Below are 17,182 nucleotides of genomic sequence, written 5' to 3'. Positions count from 1 at the left end.
GAACCAGAAAATCAGAGCACATCACACCAGTCCTCAGGTCCTTACACTGGCTTCCAGTGACATTTAGAATTGATTTTAAAGCACTTTTACTCGTTTATAAATCACTCAATGGACTAGGACCTAAATACATTGCAGATATGATCACTATTTATACACCCAACAGACCACTCAGATCACTAGGATCAAGTCAGTTAGAAATACCAAAGGTTCACACCAAACAAGGAGAATCTGCTTTTAGTTATTATGCTGCTCGCATCTGGAACCAGCTTCCTGAAGAGATCAGATGTGCTGAAACATTAGTCACTTTTAAATCCAGACTCAAAACTCATCTGTTTAGTTGTGCATTTACAGAATGAGCACTGTGCTGCGTCCGAACTGTGCTACTTTGCTTCTTTTATTTTAAACTGTTTTAAATCAATCTCTTTTGCTTTTAATTCAATTTATCTTAAATCAGTGTTTTTATTTTATTTTAATTTCTTTTATTGTTATTTAAATCTTGCAATTATTTTATTTCCTCTTTTGTAAAGCACTTTGAATTACCATTGTGTATGAAATGTGCTATATAAATAAATAAATAAAAAAAAAAAAAAAAAAAAAAAAAAAAAAAAAAACTCACTTAAAACACACAAATGTTGCAGCCATTGTAACCACATTTACCAATCACACAGACAGTGATGTGTGTTCTGAGGTAATTTTCTTCCTTGTGGGTAGACATTAGCAGATATGACCACTGAGGGTAGGAAATCAATGGCTCATAATGGTTTTGTGCATTGATTGCCAGTGGCTGACTAAAACCAGGAGCCCAAAGCACTCTGAGATTAATGCAATAAAGTGAGCAAGGTAACACAAGAGAATGCCACAGAATGCCAGCGGAGCTGTAGAATGTGATGGAATGTTCTCACAGAGGCGGCGTGCTCTTCCTCTGACTCAAGGCCAACGCTTTGCAGAGTGAGAATGACTTACTGCCGTCCAGCTCAGTGCCAAGTAAATTCAGAGACGAAATGCTGATTTAGGACCAGGCTGTGCTGCGCAGACTTATAGCTTCTGCTGCAATATTATAGAACACTCATAAATATGCATAACGCTATGTATGCGTCAATCAGCTTGTTTATTTGCGCTTCCTCACGAAGGGGTTCATTTTGTAATAATGACCTGACTGTACATTTCCCGCTTATTACACAGATACCAAATGAGTAAATAAATAAGCATGAAATATTGAAATTATAATATTATGTGAGAAGAAAAAGACTGCTGAGTGATGTGAGAGAAACTAGCCGAGTGTAAGAGATTGGTTGCCAGGGACACTGGATTGACTGCAGATTGACATTTGACCAATCAGATCCAAGTATTCTGGCAACACGTATAAATATCTAAAAATGAATGTAACTGGTAACCAGAATTTCAAGTAAAAATAAAGTACGCCATCGTCAAGAGTCTAGCGCAGAAAAAGCAGAATGAGAGTGAGATGAAATGCATTGAAAAATTACATTTCTTGCTACAGGCTTGTTCTTTGACAAGAATGCTTAATGATCTTATGCCTTGTTGGCCCGTTTGAATCATTTCTTTTCAGTCTGACGCCCACAGATTTCAGGAAAATGTATATCTCATATGGATTGATGTTAGTATGATGTTGAACATGAAAAGAAGAGAAAGAGACATAATGTGAAAAATAGCAAAGTTAATGACTAATTAGCAAATTAGCTAATTAGTAAAGTGCAACATCTCTACATCAAGTCCGAATTAAAGTGGCTCACCATACAATAGACAAATGGCAGCTAAAAAATGCTCAAAATGACTGCTTCTGCTATCCACCATTTTGTTCATTTAAAGCTTACTGAACTGTAAGACACATATACAAATCTGAGAAACTCATTTAAGTATGGTAAAGACGTGTTTTTCAGATGCTAGGCATGCACAGTGGTTCATTTCCTGAAATCAATCAGTAATTAGAAAAATTCAAGCATCGGCTTGTTCTTTATGACTTTGACCTTCAAACATGTTAAGCTTCCGCTTCCTTTCCGAACTGACTCACAGCATCATTCTGTTTGACAGAAATAGATGGACTCTTTATCCGCTGTTGCAAGGTCAAACGGAAAGCTTTGACATGGAAAAAGAGATGGGCTATGGGATCCCTGAGAGCTTAACTAGAGTTGTTGTGTGATGATTTAAGTGCTTTAAACCTAATGCATAGAGCAATTTTCAGCTTGTCCAATTTATGCTTGCTGTCACAATAGATGAAGACATCCTAATAAACTAACCTATTCAGTGGTTCAGACACTTTCACAACCTAATGATGGAATACTATCACACTGAAAGTGCAGTGACACTTTATTTTAAACACTGCATTTTGTCATAATACAGAGTAATTATCTAATTAGGTATTTAATGGTAGCCGTTGTACTGACATGAAACAAAATGTACTTGCCATGTAAACTATGGAAGTGCCTGTAGTGTAATTATGTAGATGTAATAGGCAATTAAGTGTTACCGTTGTAAAATCTTTTTTTTCAATTTAAAAATGTATTTAAATATTAAACTTTTATATGAAGAGTTTATTTGCAAAGACAAAAAAATCATAGTTCGTTCATTGTGCATTCTAATTCATTTGGGTTATTTTGATTAGTTTAAAAAATAACTTACTATAATAAATACAGCTAACTAGCGAAGACTAGCTCTAAAAAATAAAGCACATAAACCCAAATAGTTATCAAATAAGCATGCCTTAACACTGTGTTCTAAACCCCTAAAACACTGGTGTCTCTTATTTTAAAGCAGTTTTGAAAAGAAATATGTCAACTCAGTTTGCCTGCCAAAATATGCATGTAACCCCCTTTGTAAGGGTTGACATAATAAGTAACTGTAATTCAATTATGCATTTTTCTTAATAGCTGTGCAACAGATTGCAGTTACATTTATTTTGTAAATAAATAACATAATTACATGTAAATTACTTTGCAACACTAGCTGACACACCGCCCCTCACACAATGTTACAACGGGGCATAAGAGCCCTTGAATGTTATTTTCTCCCAAAACATCACTCGGCCACAACAACAGTGCGGCACTTTCCCAAATACATAGTTTTTGATCAAAACATTTGAAGAACCAGAACAAGTTGGATTTGTTTTGCCGTTGTGGACAAAGATGGCTTGTTTCGAAGCTCAAATCACAACAATGATTAATTTGTGGAATTTGCCTGCTGTTGTTAGACGATTCCGTAATGAATAATAATAATGAACGCAGGATTAATGAAAGATTACAAGCTTTTTTAGTTAATTATGTCGGAGCTGTAAAAGTTTGCTTTAGCCTTTAGCATTATTGAACAACGCTTTGGCAGAAAAAAAATCAAACATGAATCTTCCACTTGAGAAAGCTTAATTGAACACTCCTCACCCATGAAATAGGCGACTGTCTTGCACATCGCTGCTCCGAATATGAAGTCCTCCAGCAGGCTGGGGATGAGATTAAAGGGCATGCAGAAGATGGCCATCATGAGATCACTAACAGCCAGCGAGAGCAGGAAGGAGTTGGTGACGGTCCGCATTCTCTTGTTTACCATTAGGACCACAATGATCAGCAGGTTCCCAAAAACACTCAGGAGAAAGACGAGTGAGTAAAGAATAATCCTCACCGAGTCCATTTCTGAGGAGAGAGAAAAGGCCGATTTGGTCAAGGCAATCAATGCATTCTCTCACGACACCAATTTTATATATGAAAAGTTCATTTGTAAAAACGGATGACTCACAGAGAAGTGTTAAACAATCTGTTTTCGCATATGTGTTGTATGGTGTGTGTATGGAGGGGGGGTTCTGTTTACATGCATCATCTCTTCATAGGGCCAGTAATAATGCAGACGGTCCTGAAAAATTGACATTTTTGATTTCGCATGAGGAATCTGTAAAGTAATCACACTCGCAGCCAGGTGGCTCGCTGAGAATTCCTCGCCTCAGGTTTAAACAATCAATTCACCATCAATCACACAGTTCAAAGTATTCTCCGTGCATTTTTTTCACCACCTAGGGTGTAGACGTTATTGATAATCATTCTCTCTGTTTCGGTGGTTGATTCTGGCTCATCTCTCACGCTCCTGACGTAGGCCACATAATCTATAACACTTTGCTCAGGCCTCGTTAAGTCGAAGCAGCCATATATTATGAACACTTTTAAATATTATAAAATGTACATTTGATTTATGGTTTCTGAATTCATAATGTTGTTGTGAGTTAACGCGATTCACTAAAATGCTTAGCCATTGCTGCGTTGTTTAGTCTGTCATCTGATAGTTTGCTCTACGCATAGGGAAGAAATTGGAAAAAATATAACATTAATCATTTAAATTTGATTCAAAGAAACAAATTAAGTTAACTTTATAGCTTAAGGTGTTGTATGTAAATCCATTTCTGCCACAGCAGAGGGAAAAATAATAATAAATAACATAAATGGGTAAATAGGAAAGTTCATATCATCATATCTTACAATTGACTTTTAAGGCATTAATCATCATCCCTATTATTAACTGCAGCTTTATTTGTAAAGGTATGGTTCACCAAAAAATGAAAACTGTCCTCATGTACTCACCCTCAAGTAGTTCCAAACCTTTTTTCTGCATAACACAAAGGAAGATATTTTCAAAAATATTTTGAAAAGTGTGTAATTAGGCTGTTTTGGGTCATGAGTGACTCTCATAGTATTTTTTTCCTACTATGGAAGTCAATGGTGACCTAAACAGCCTGATTACAAAATCTAGAACAAAGGATTTGACAAAATTAACATTTTTGGGTGAACTATTCCTTTAATAACCGAGACTTTATATCTTACTACATCTAGTTACACTTGAGCAGAAATAAGCAAAGCTGTCATTATGGAATCTCCATGTCATTGATCTGTTGATTTGTTTTGTGCTTAATCTGTTCCACTTTATGTTAGGTGGCCTTAACTACAATGTACTTACATTTAAAATAAAATAAATTACTTAATTAATTGTATTTAAAATTAATTGTATTTAATTATGCAATATGTAGTTAATTTCTGCAATTGCATTCATATTTACTGTTGACCCATCCCTTACACCTTAACCCACCCTAAAACCTCCCCAAACATGTAAACTTACCCATATCCCACCTCAATAGTAACGAACGTGTTTTGCAACACAACGTGAACACAATAAGTACATCGTGATATTTTTTTTTTTGATGTGAGTACATAGTAATTAAGGCCACCTAAAATAAAGTGTGACCCCTTAATCTAATACAACTGAAGAAGAAAATGCTCATTTAACAGAGTCATAAATATGCATTCTTTAGCACAGAATCAAGCACAGATTAGCAGGCGTTCATTTACAGTACGCCACTCTGCTGTTCACTCCCTCTTTTGCTGCTGTTTCATAACAAAATTCATAAACATTGCTCTTTGTCCGTGGGCATAAACAGATGGAAGTACAATGGAAACCTCATGAAAGCGTAAAATTGACATTTGTGAAGTTGTGGCCGCCTTTAGTCACAGTACAGTCAGTCAGTCACATTGAGCGGTGTTGGCAACACTACAGTTAATCCAGCGTCATCCCAATGGTATAGCGCATTGCTCATTCTAGTGTTCAGTGTCAGTCTGTGTGTAGTGTCATAGCTGTTACCGTTGTGACAGCTCCTCGCTTTTCTTGTTTCCCTGACCTGCCCTGACAGTTCCTCTGTTCATTTGTCTTGCAGCTCTGCTGGGAGCAGAACCAGTTCTCACAGGAACAGTACCTACCAGCTGGCTCCTCCTGCGTGTATGATTTACTTCAGATCAAATTAAATAGGCACTACTAGGTTATTAAGTCAAAACGAATACAAATTTGGGTATAAATTTATTCATCCAGTCACTTCGGCTGATCTTGATCTTGACACTTATGTAGTGCATCGTCTTATCTTTGTGTGAGTATGCAGCTCACACAAAGATAAGACAAATAACACAAACAACACAAAGATAAGAGCCCGTGTGGGCTGCTGCGGGTTGCTTCGGGGCATGTCTGTATCTTGACACTTGTATCTGGTTGAGTTTCGGTTTAGTCATGGGGTCCAGTTAGGGGTTCTTTGTCTTTCTCTTTATAGTCCAAATACTTTACAGTTAGGTTCATTTACATATATTTGGACACTGACACAATTTTCATAGTTTTGTCTTTTTATGCCACCAGAATAGAATTCAAATAAAACAGTCAAGATGAAGTTCTTAAACCTTAAACAAAAATACAACATAAAAATGCTTAGGAATTGCAACCATTTTTTTTACACAGTCCCTCTATTTTCAGGGGCTCAAATGTAATTGGACAAATAAATATAATCATGTAATCATCAATACCTTTTTTCAAATATTTTGTTGAGAATCCTTTGCATGCAATGAGTCTCAGAACTCCTTCGTGATGCTTTGACAGGCCATTACCACAGCTGACTTCAGCGTTATGGTTTGTTTGTGGGTCTTTCTGCCTTTAGTTTTGTCTTCAGCAAATGAAATGCCTGTTCGGTCGAGTCGAACTCAGGAGATTGACTTGGCCATTGCAGAAGATTCCACTTTTTTTACCTACAAAAATGAATGGGCTGCTTTTGCTGTATATTGCTATATAAGGCTGAGTCATTGTCTATTTGTACTATGAAGCGCTGTACAGTCAACTCTGCTGCACAGAGAGTATATCCTTATACTCTTATCTTATACACTTCTACACTACACTGTCTTCCATCATATCATCTCTAATCAGTAAATCAATGCCACTTGAAGTCATGTACACTCATGCCATCTCCACCAAGTTTCACAGATGATGTTCTATGCTTTGTATCATGAGCTGTTACTTTTCAATCAGTAAATTCCTAATTTGTTGCTTATTAATAGTTAGTAAGGTAGCTGTTAAGTTTAGGTATTGATTATGATTAGGGAGAGAAAATAAGAAGAGAATTAGACGGAGCAGAATAAGGTCATGTAGAACAAGGTATGTGCTTAACCGCTAATATTTCAGTAATATGCATTCTAATAAGGAACTATTTAAGAGAATCTAACATAAAGTGCTACCTTTAAAGTCATTACTTTCAGCAAGTATGAAAACAAAACCGAAGCAAAGCCATAACCCACAATCACTTTTAATTCAGTGTTTCATGCACTGTACTGCATGCACTGCCTGCATGTAAGAAAATAACATTAAATATAAATCTATACTATTTAATTAGAAATAAACTGGAGTCTATATTGGTATTAGTTATTTTGATTAACATGACATAATATGATTTTTGTAATAAAAGCATGGATTTGTCAGCATTAGTGAGATTGAAGGTGTCAGTATAAACACGAAATACACGTGACCGTTATCATCTGTGAGTTTGGATAACTGCAGAGAAACTGAAGCCGACTACTCTCAAATTTCTCTTGCGGTTCTCTGATGGCATTCATCTCAGTGGCATGGTGTTGCCACTGTTTTATGTTTATGGCACTGTTTTATTTCCACGCACTGCTTGAAGTCAGATGCTTGACACCTTCTGCGCGTCACCTACTCTCACACAGAACCTTTTCCCCCCACAGGGTAGTTTGTTGCACATCTGCACTACACAGTTGAGCGCTTGCCCTTCCCTAGCCCAACAACTAACATATGAGCCATTCTATTTTAAGTGAGCAAAGTTTGAATTATGAACTTTTCTTCAGCGTGCGTGAACCGGCAAGCACTGATGTATGCATTTCAATAATTCATCTTTATGATGTTTTATTCATTGGTCAGTTCTGCTACTTTCTTCTGCACGTCTACTTGTATGGAAATTATCTACAGGCATTGCTTGTGCCAGTGTTATGAATGGGTCCTTATTAATTTGATGAATAAATTAAAATTAGTCAAAGGGAGTCAGTAAGTCTGTGATTTTTAGAATGTCACGTAATTAGACTGGGTAAAAAGGATTTGCTGTAATTTGAAGCCAATTAAAAATTAAAGCTATTTTATTCAGGCAAAGTGCCAAAGTCTAATGTTAGGAGCTTCTGTTCAATTTTAGTGCCTAGGAAAACACAGCAACGCAGTGTTTTTTTTTTTTTTTACTTGGTAAAGAATGATCTCATTTTTTCACTACACCACAGTCAACACTATAAAACGTAATAACTGTACTGTTTGGTTTATTTGTTTGTTCGGCAAATGTATAATATCCTGTTCATCCAATAAATTCTTATCAAAGCAACTACGAATTACAACACGATGCATTTTAATTTATCGGCACTTCAGTCTTGCATATAAAAGGCTTTTTACAGAGTAATTAGCTCTGTTATCGTTGCTTTTACTGTATATAGACCTCAACAGTTAACACAGGTAACAGCTGTTAGCATCACCTCCCATCATCAACGAATATATGCATTTACAGCCAGCAGCAGTCAAACTACATTACCACATCATTTATTCATGCTGCAATGGCAATTAGACAGAGGTGTTGTAAGGGAGCGAGGAAGGTTTGGACAGGGGATCCAGCAGAAACAACAACTCTCGTATGATTTGATTTGAAATTGTTAGTTAGAGCAAGTACCCTAACATGACTGCTCTTTGGATGTTATGATACAAGATATGTGAAACGCCACACTTCACACAATGCCACAGCTATTATGATACCGAAACGGAAAAAGAAACAGGAGTAGGATTGGAGAAGACAGCGGAGGTGCTGAAAGACTATTCGCCACAAAATTAGAGAGGTGTCAAATATAATCAGCAAAATATGAATGTTAAGTCAACGTTTGGGCATGAAGTAAAGTGACCCACACTTGGAATTTGTGTTCTGCATTTAACCCAAGGTGCAGGCAGCGGTAAGCCGGGGCTGCAGCAGTTAGGGGTTCTGGGACTTGCTCAGGGGTCACAAGGGAGAGAGAGCGCTGGACATTCACGGCCACCACCTACAATCCCTGCCGGACCTATGTTACGAGTCCGACTCACTATCTATTAGGCCAATAAAGGGCAACGATGCATGCTTTCACGTGATCAAAGAACCATGCCTCTATACTGATGCATTGTCTTTGCAACTGTATAAAAATAAGACATGCAGACAACTGTGGAATTAAAATAATTATATTAAGTGATCCACGTTAAAATAAACAAGCGTTAGCGCTCCTATTTATCCCAATGCCTCTTCATCGGTTACAGTGCAGAAAACCTCTAGGAGCATGCAATTTAAAAAATGACAGCTTTGCTCATGATGACACGCGACTGTTCAAGTCTGCTGTCAATCATTTTGAGCCAATCGCATGAGCCGGAAATGCCACGTGACCAATAACACTAAAGCTGCAGGAAAACAACATGGCGTCACTGCAATGCTAATACAACTACTGTGTCCTTTTAGTATAAGCAGCTTGATTTTTCATGAAAGTGCTTATAAATTTGGTGGGTTGCTGTTTTTTAGGGCTTATACTTGCACTTGCAAGCGCCCACTAATTGCAGTTGTCAAATATCCCCATCTACTGTTCAACCCACACTCTACATGATGTCATTATCAATCCCCATCCTTTCTGCCTTCCTCAGCTCCTCCCCTCTCCTAAGCGCATGCTGTGTGTGCACATACAGAGATGTTTTTTTTTGTTTAGTTTTTTTTTTTTTTTTTATGTGTGTGTGTGTGTGTGTGTGTGTAGCTGGCCAGTTGTATCACATGTGACGCATTTTTATCATTATTATTATTAATTTGTAAAAATAGCAAACATTCTTTAGGTTTATTTTGATGAGACAATAAGCTGATTGTCGGGTTTTTGGTAGAAGCAGATTGCTAGTTTTTATAGGTGCTGCTGCCTACAACGAGCTGTGACAGGAGAGAATAAGCTGATTTATTTACACTTTTAAATCTCTATGGACAAAATCTGGCGCAAATATTGCTTACAAAAAAAACATTATTTCATCAGAATACACTGATATTTCTGAATGAAAGTCAACGGAGTGAGAGGCTCTTTGTAGCCAGATGGTTAGTTGCGTCATCTACCAAATGGGGCCATGCTAAGTGGTAACAACTTAAACCCTTGTGCTTATACGGTGGGATTTTGTAGGATCTGTATTAACAATTGGTTCGCTTAGTACTTTGTGATTTTTCATTACTATACATACGTATATCAAACACAGCAATTATATAACTGGAATATGCAGAACTAACATAAATTTAGCCCTGTTGGGACAGCGTTTATTGAGGGTGTAAGTTGATATGTGTCGCAAATTCAACATCATTCACTTACGTCGAGGAACGCAGGAACTGGCAATGTATGAATTTGTTGAAAATCCGTGTATAATTTCACCTACCCCTGCTCCACATTTATTCTCATGCGTGAATCACAGTCTTGTCAGCTGTGTGCCAGCTTCTTTCATCACTGACACTGTAAGTGTGCACGATCAGAACACTCTCAGGCTGAAACTAGACAATCTCGCAACCTTTTCCGAGCAGCGGAGCCGCCTCACGTGTCGCAATGTGCCATTAATATAAACTCTGGGTATCACAAATGACGGATGTTTGAAACGAACTGAACTGCAGATGTTTGCTGCCAGACAGTCATTCAAGAGGTCGTGGCTTTCGGACACCTATGGACTAGTGACAACACTTATGCAGGATTTTTTGGTCATCTCCTAATGAAGTAAACACTATTTGCATGTTCAGAGAGTATAATGATGCTGATGAGAGCTGAAAATGCAAAGAGCATCCTTGGGGTTTAATTACACTAACCGTTACCTGTGACACAGCTCTTAACGCAAAAGAAAATACTGACTTATTTCTTAAAACCTTAATGAGTATTTGAAATCAGTAAACTAGCTACTGAAGTTTATCTTTAATGCGTTTGTGTCGGTGGTGGTTATTGCTTTGGGAATGTATGATTTCATAATTAATGTTCAGGCACGCCGTTGTAACTAAAATATATAAATAATGAATCGTTTTTACTGGGATTTTTTTATGTATCATACGCAGGTATCATGTTTATCAAGTGGAAACGAGGAAAACAAGACAACATAACGTTAACATGCGTTATTTCTTACCTCTTGGTCGCGTGGGTTTGAATTTCTGAATTATTGACGCATTGCTACAGGTGGCGTTAACTTCCAACGCGGAGCTGTTCACGCTGGAATTGTCTGGAGTTCTTGAACATTCCCAAATCGGGATCTGAGTTTCATTCGTGCTCTGTAAATCCATTGTCCCACCAAAAAAAAAAATCTAGTAATATAGATTTTTAAACCGATACAAAACTATTTATTAACGATATTGCACTTGGAGTTTATTTTAAGCGTGTGAAGGTTATATATTAGCGCGCGCTGAAATGTTCCGCGCACCCATCTCCCGCGTCTGCGCGCGCGTCTGCGAGAGAATGCCTGTGCGCGTGAAACCGTGCTCACCGGAAAGCGCGCTGTGGCTCTGGCGCGCGTGCAGCGTGGGTAGACAGTTCTTTAAGAGTGTTGGCACACAGGGTGGGGTGATTATAGAAAGGAGGAGAACGAGAATTACGAGAGTAACACACTCACGAACCGTGCCCTTCAGGCTCTAGGGGCTCCTGGTTAATGGAATGTAAGCCCTGCGTCTCCCTCCAGTGGATTTTCCGTGTCATTGCCATCAAAAGAGCGAGAAGCTAGAGGCGAGACTGAAAGAGAAAGCAAAAGCTGCTTCAGACATGCCAGTAAGGTTTGAGACCCTCACCCCAGAGCTTTCATAACATTTCACACTCACTTCGTCACTTTCCAGTGTGTGTGTGTGTGTGTGACAGAGAGGGAAAAAGAGAGAGGGCGAGACCTCGGAGAGAAACAGCTTCCTTTTGGGGTTGTTCTGAAAAAATAAAAGTGGTTCGCAACCTGGAAAGTGGACTTAGTAAACCGCTGTGCAGGTTTGGGTTAACATGGAATTTGCTAAGGCCTCCTTTTATACAGGGAAATGCGCATAGAGTGTCACAAAGGGAAAATATTGTTGTTTTGTTTATTTCCAAATAAATGTAACAATAAAAAGAGACAAAGAGAGAGGACGCACAGACACATGCTAGGGGAAGCTAACAACGTCTTGGCTACATTTAATAGTGGGTTAAATGAAAATATAATACATAAGGCCATGTAGTTGATTTTTCTCAGAATGCAGTGAGCCCTTTTTGAAACATCGTGGTCTGGTGTGATGTCAGTGGTCGTTCTTGGCAGGGTGTGTTGAATGTTGATAGTCTCATACAGTGTCTATGTAAAAGCCCTGCCAGGTTGGATGTTGAACCCCCTGCCATTTCCGTCTGCATTCTCTGTCCTTGAAGGGAGCGTTCAGCTTGATCTGTTGTGCACGGAGAGACATCAAACATACGATCATCATCCACGTGAAAAAAAATACTGGTGAATTACACTAACAAAAAGTGTAATTGCAATCACTGCATGTTATTGTTAAAAAATGTAATTTAATATAATAATGACAAAGCATTGCAGCCAATATTATAATGAGAGGCCAGGATTACTAATTGGCGATTAAAAATCGTATTAGTCATATGTCTGCGTGATTTTTCATGAGACGTCGGTCAAATGAAAACTTTTTAAATTATGAAAGTCTTTTTGAAGTGAATAAAAAAGTATTTACCCGCAGAATGAAAACTGTGCAAGTCATAACCACCCCGTATACGCTCATGACTCCCAGCACCACCCAAAAAGCCAGGTGATTGACCTGCTGACAGCCGTTACGCTTTCTAACTGGTCTCCCTGTTGAAACACACACACATTGGGCTTCCATGCTTTATGGGGACAACCTATAGACAAAATAGTTTTTACAGTACAAACTGTATTTTCTATCCCCTGCCCCAGCGGTTCTCGATAAGTGCCCTCAAAGTGGACATCAGGATATTCCTCCATTCCGCTTTTATGGGGACTTTCCATTTTTGTATTGTACCTTTATATTGTAGATATATATTCCATCCCCTAACATTCTATATACTATCTGGGCAGAACTACGCCTTTTTGCATCGTGATAGTTTGTACTCTCAAAGCAGAAAAATGACTCAACTACGCTCACACAGATACACACACACACACACACACACACACACACACACACAAAAAGAAGTGATGCAAAATATAACTGTACATTAACCGGAGCACAGATAATAATTAATATATATATATTACAACTTGCTAATTATATTGCCAATTGATTAATGCAGTTTAATGACAACGTCCCATGACAAGCATAGCGAACATACCTTCAACAAACACAATAGTTTGTGGTTTGTGCTCCACTTTCTGAAACGGAGGAGGAAAAAATCTCTCAGCCTCACAAGTGTACAGGGCTGTGGTGTTCACTGTTACACTGTTCAGGATAAAACTGGTGCTGTTGTTCGTATCATTAACTTTGAAGCTTCCAGAGAAATCTTTCCTCGGGCCGTTGTTATGTTTGATGATGTGTGTATTATTGATTCGGACGTAAGAGATCTCTTCTGGGCCTTTGTATAATTTGAAGACCATCTCTGGAGCAGTCAGAACGGGACAGGGTATGGTGACGCTGCTGTTCAGCGCCACGTGTTGAACCGGCGGCAGATTACCTGCAGCGCAGAGGACACCAAACATCAATAGCATCTTAAAACTGCTTAAGTTTTAACTTTTCAAATCTGAAATTAGTCTTCGGAGCAACACTATACTTATATTACACTGTTTATTTTGTCAGTAGTTCACGCTGAAACCACAAATCAAAAAAGTCGGCACATGCACTTCTTTTTTTACTGCTACCGATCAGAACTGTCAATTATACTTGTTTTCTTTTTTTCATTTCCGGTGGTCTGAGTACCTTTACGTAAAATGAACGTGTACGGGCACTTTATGCCTAATTCGTAAATAAATAAATAAAAGTAACCAGAGTAACAAAACTTTCTTAACAAGAACTTTCTTAATTTTCGCAAGTATCAACTTTTGCCTGTAAGAGCGGAGAAATGTTGTCATAGAGACAAAGTTTCTTTGAACAAATTGCTTTGAACTTCGCTTTGGAAAAAAAAAAGAAAGAAAGAAAGAAAAAGGAAAGACTGAATCATCCTTCTGCAGAATGATTAACTTCCTCATTTGTTTTTCTGCTGTCAGAATATCAGTGCAAAACATGTCAGCTTGTTGTAAAATGTAAAACGTGTTACAAAATCACACCGTTTGTGTACTCTGTTGTATTTTGCAGCCTCACAAATTAGATGTCTGTGGTTAAGTTGGTTTAAATGAGTCTGACTGCGCAATATTTCACTGAGCAAACCTCATTTAATTAGACTGTGGTTTTGATTTTGATTTATGCATCGGCACAAAAGGTGTAAAATTTCCTGAATTTCTTTTTCTACTTTGTTCTACTACTTTCTAATATATATATATATATATATATATATATATATATATATATATATATATATATATGTTGTTATATATGATCATGTATTTATATTAAGGGCATTTCCCACATTTCTGTCATCCCACACACATTTTGCCAAGATGTAAACAAACAACAGTATCTTATAATTGTGACTATACATTTAAAATTTCAACATAATATACATATTTTGACATTATCTCTTTTAATTAGGTTTTCATATCCGAATTAAGAATTTATACTTAGGTTTGATGTAAGTCCAGCATCATAAAATACAATTATCCTGTGCAATATTTTGATTCTCATACATCGACAAACTAAAATGATCAAATTTTCAGTGCCTTTTTTGGGCTTCAATCCTTTCGACTCAAAGCCCCTGCATTTAAACATCAGTCCCAATAAGGCTTTCATCAAAAACAAGTCAAGATATACTTCATATGCTTTCGGCTGATCAGTTAAAAATGATTTAAATTAACATGTTAGGTTACACAGACAAAGGTTATGAACCACTGTACTGAACGTTAAAAGTAAATAAAAAATACATCTCACCTCTGCACAGGCTCTGTGTTTCAGATAGGCTGCTATGTAAGAGACAGAGACTTACTAGGGTCACAGAGGTCCTAAAAATCTCCATCTGTTGATTTTTAAATCTTCACACAATAGAAATGCTGAAAAAGGCAGGACTGCTGCCTTTCGTTTTAGCACTGTTTTGCACAAGCACAGCGCGCTTGTACGGCAGATTCAGCCTCCAGCGTATCACGAGCCAAACAGGAAGTTTCCATTCTCTCCTTGCACCCTTTTGTGGTTGATGTTATTTGCATGTTTCATGAAGTGTGTCTGTTAGCGTTCTAATGGCATCACACAGTAGCTGGTGTTTCCTCGTTCAGGGGAGGTATAAAGGAGACCCCTGTGGGGGGTTTTCTTGTAAATAGTTTGAAGAGTTGTTGGGTGGGGTCATTTATGGTTAAAGCGGTTTTGTACTTGAGAGTAACAGATGCAGAAAATGAAAGAGAGATGAAAAAAAAAGAGCTCCTCAGTGTTAAAACGGCAGACACCCTTGACTGGAAAAAGCATGCATTTGTTTAAAAAAAGTGCATTAAAGGCCTTTTCTGGCAGTCACCGACTTTCTCTAACACACGTGTAGGACAGGAAAATGACTTTAAGCTGATTTAGTCTTCTTGTTTCCTGTTTTTAATCTAAAACTGAATGCACGTCAGAACCAGTGCACTTTCTGATCTCTATGGCAACCGATTCACATAATACCGAAACCATCTCCAGCCCACGTTGCTGCTGATGATCTCTGTTCGTTCTACATTTTCCTTGATGGAAAGAAAGATTCTGATTAATCGTGTTTCTGCTTATAATATTCATGAGATGAGAACACATGCAAATGATGAGGTTTTGTGGTTGCCTTTGTATTTAAACCTAAAACTGGAACTGGTTTCAGACCCCCACATGCACTAGCACCCCCTTAAACATACTTCCTGCGTGAACCACAAAATGTGATAACATTTACAGAGCCTTCCATTCATGAAAGTGTGTGTGTGAGTATATACTGCGTGTGTACTGTATACTCTATCTATCTACGTATCTCCGTCTATATATACATATATATATATTCCTGATGGTTTAACGCCCAATTCTTTACCTTAACTGTTCATTCTTTTGTACTTTACATGTGTCTTTTCTTCTCCACTAATTTCTTTTCTCTTTTTTTCTGACCCTGCTTACCCAATAATCATGTTTCTGTTCAATGGTCATGTCTTAACTTTGCAATTTCTGTACTGTATTAATATTGCATTGGTTCTGAATTTCCCATGCATTTAATAATTGTTTAGTTAAAGAGTTAAATCTCTTTTTTTCAGATTTTATCTGTAAAAGAAAACCTGATTAATAGTTACGCACATCTGAATAATGACAATAATCATATATATATGATTCAGTTCCTAATTATTGTTGTTAAGATTGATGTGGTTTGGAAAAATGCTTGAAAAAAATCAGAATACCAACTTGGATAATAATAATGCAGACAATACATAATACATCAGCTGATTTATGTAATTAATTAGGGAAAATCACTTAACGATCATTTTAAAATAATTGTTATTATATATATTATTATTATTTATATAGTTTTGTTTGTTTTATATTTACTAATATTTTATTCTTATTAACAATTGTCATTTACTTGTTAAAAGCTTAGTGTTTGCTTTATATTTGATGCGTTTTCTGAATGATCCATGTGATTAAAACTAAAAAAGCCTCTTATAATTTGTGTTAAACAAAATATCAAATATGATAGGATTTAAGAAATGTTTCATTGTTCATCTTCCAATCATCATTGCACTATATGTTTTGAAATGAGAGAGTTTTGTTCATGAAACTAAGCATTTAAATATCATCTTGCTAAGGCATTATTGGGAGATATAGAGCTGATTTCTATAGCCTGGTATACTGCTGTACAGATCTCATTGATTTATAATTTAATAATATAACTATCAGCATCTGCACGAAATTGCATATTTTGCCCGCTCAGTTTGGACTTCTGAACAAAACTGAGGTATTTCTTCCCTCTTGAGTAGCTTATTCTCATTGTATCATACAATATAAGAAAAAAGCTCAGTATAAAACATATGCAAACTTTCTTTCTTTATTTGATTTTGCGTATGGTTCAATGAACTATTCTATATTTAATAAAAAAACAGAACAACAACAATAAAAATAAAACTATAATATTATTTAATTTAGTCTTTAGATGGTTAAAGCGCTAAAGAATAGACCGATAGAAAAGCGTGCGACGTTTTCTAATAAACAAAGCACTGTTGCAGTTATGGTTTTGTCCGCTGGGGGGTGAACGTTACTACACTTTCTCACAAATGTGCAGCTTTGTTC

The 17,182-nt window shown here is 37.1% G+C and overlaps 2 protein-coding genes across 2 annotated transcripts in view; both read right to left on the bottom strand.

Annotated features, from left to right (window-relative positions):
* Positions 1-11,356, bottom strand: part of LOC122348174 (cholecystokinin receptor-like) — a 30,630-nt gene extending 19,274 nt beyond the window's left edge. The window contains exons 1-2 of the mRNA XM_043243449.1: positions 10,984-11,356; positions 3,393-3,641 (exon numbers count right to left, since the gene is read on the bottom strand). Of these exons, the coding sequence (XP_043099384.1) occupies positions 3,393-3,641; positions 10,984-11,137 (403 nt within the window). The 5' untranslated portion in view covers positions 11,138-11,356. The remainder of the gene's footprint in view (positions 1-3,392; positions 3,642-10,983) is intronic.
* Positions 11,357-11,891: 535 nt separating this feature from the next.
* LOC122348303 lies at positions 11,892-15,068 on the bottom strand. The gene is made up of 4 exons (XM_043243620.1): positions 14,840-15,068; positions 13,155-13,493; positions 12,539-12,657; positions 11,892-12,241 (listed from the first exon to the last, which is right to left on the bottom strand). The coding sequence occupies exons 1-4, from the start codon at positions 14,922-14,924 to the stop codon at positions 12,143-12,145; spliced, it is 642 nt and encodes a 213-aa protein (XP_043099555.1). The 5' UTR covers positions 14,925-15,068; the 3' UTR covers positions 11,892-12,142.
* Between the last annotated feature and the right edge of the window lie 2,114 nt (positions 15,069-17,182).

Source organism: Puntigrus tetrazona, chromosome 7 (assembly GCF_018831695.1).
Source record: "Puntigrus tetrazona isolate hp1 chromosome 7, ASM1883169v1, whole genome shotgun sequence".
NCBI lineage: Eukaryota > Metazoa > Chordata > Actinopteri > Cypriniformes > Cyprinidae > Puntigrus > Puntigrus tetrazona.
This window is presented reverse-complemented; position numbering and strand designations above follow the sequence as displayed.

Bases quoted from the DNA above. Each gene is read 5' to 3' on its own strand.
- LOC122348303 (XM_043243620.1), bottom strand. From the start codon at position 14,924: ATGGAGATTTTTAGGACCTCTGTGACCCTAGTAAGTCTCTGTCTCTTA. The intron at 13,494-14,839 runs GTGAGATGTATT...TCTGCGCTGCAG, and splicing joins AACACAGAGCCTGTGCAGAG to GTAATCTGCCGCCGGTTCAA. The intron at 12,658-13,154 runs GTATGTTCGCTA...GTGTTTCAACAG, and splicing joins AACTATTGTGTTTGTTGAAG to GGAGACCAGTTAGAAAGCGT.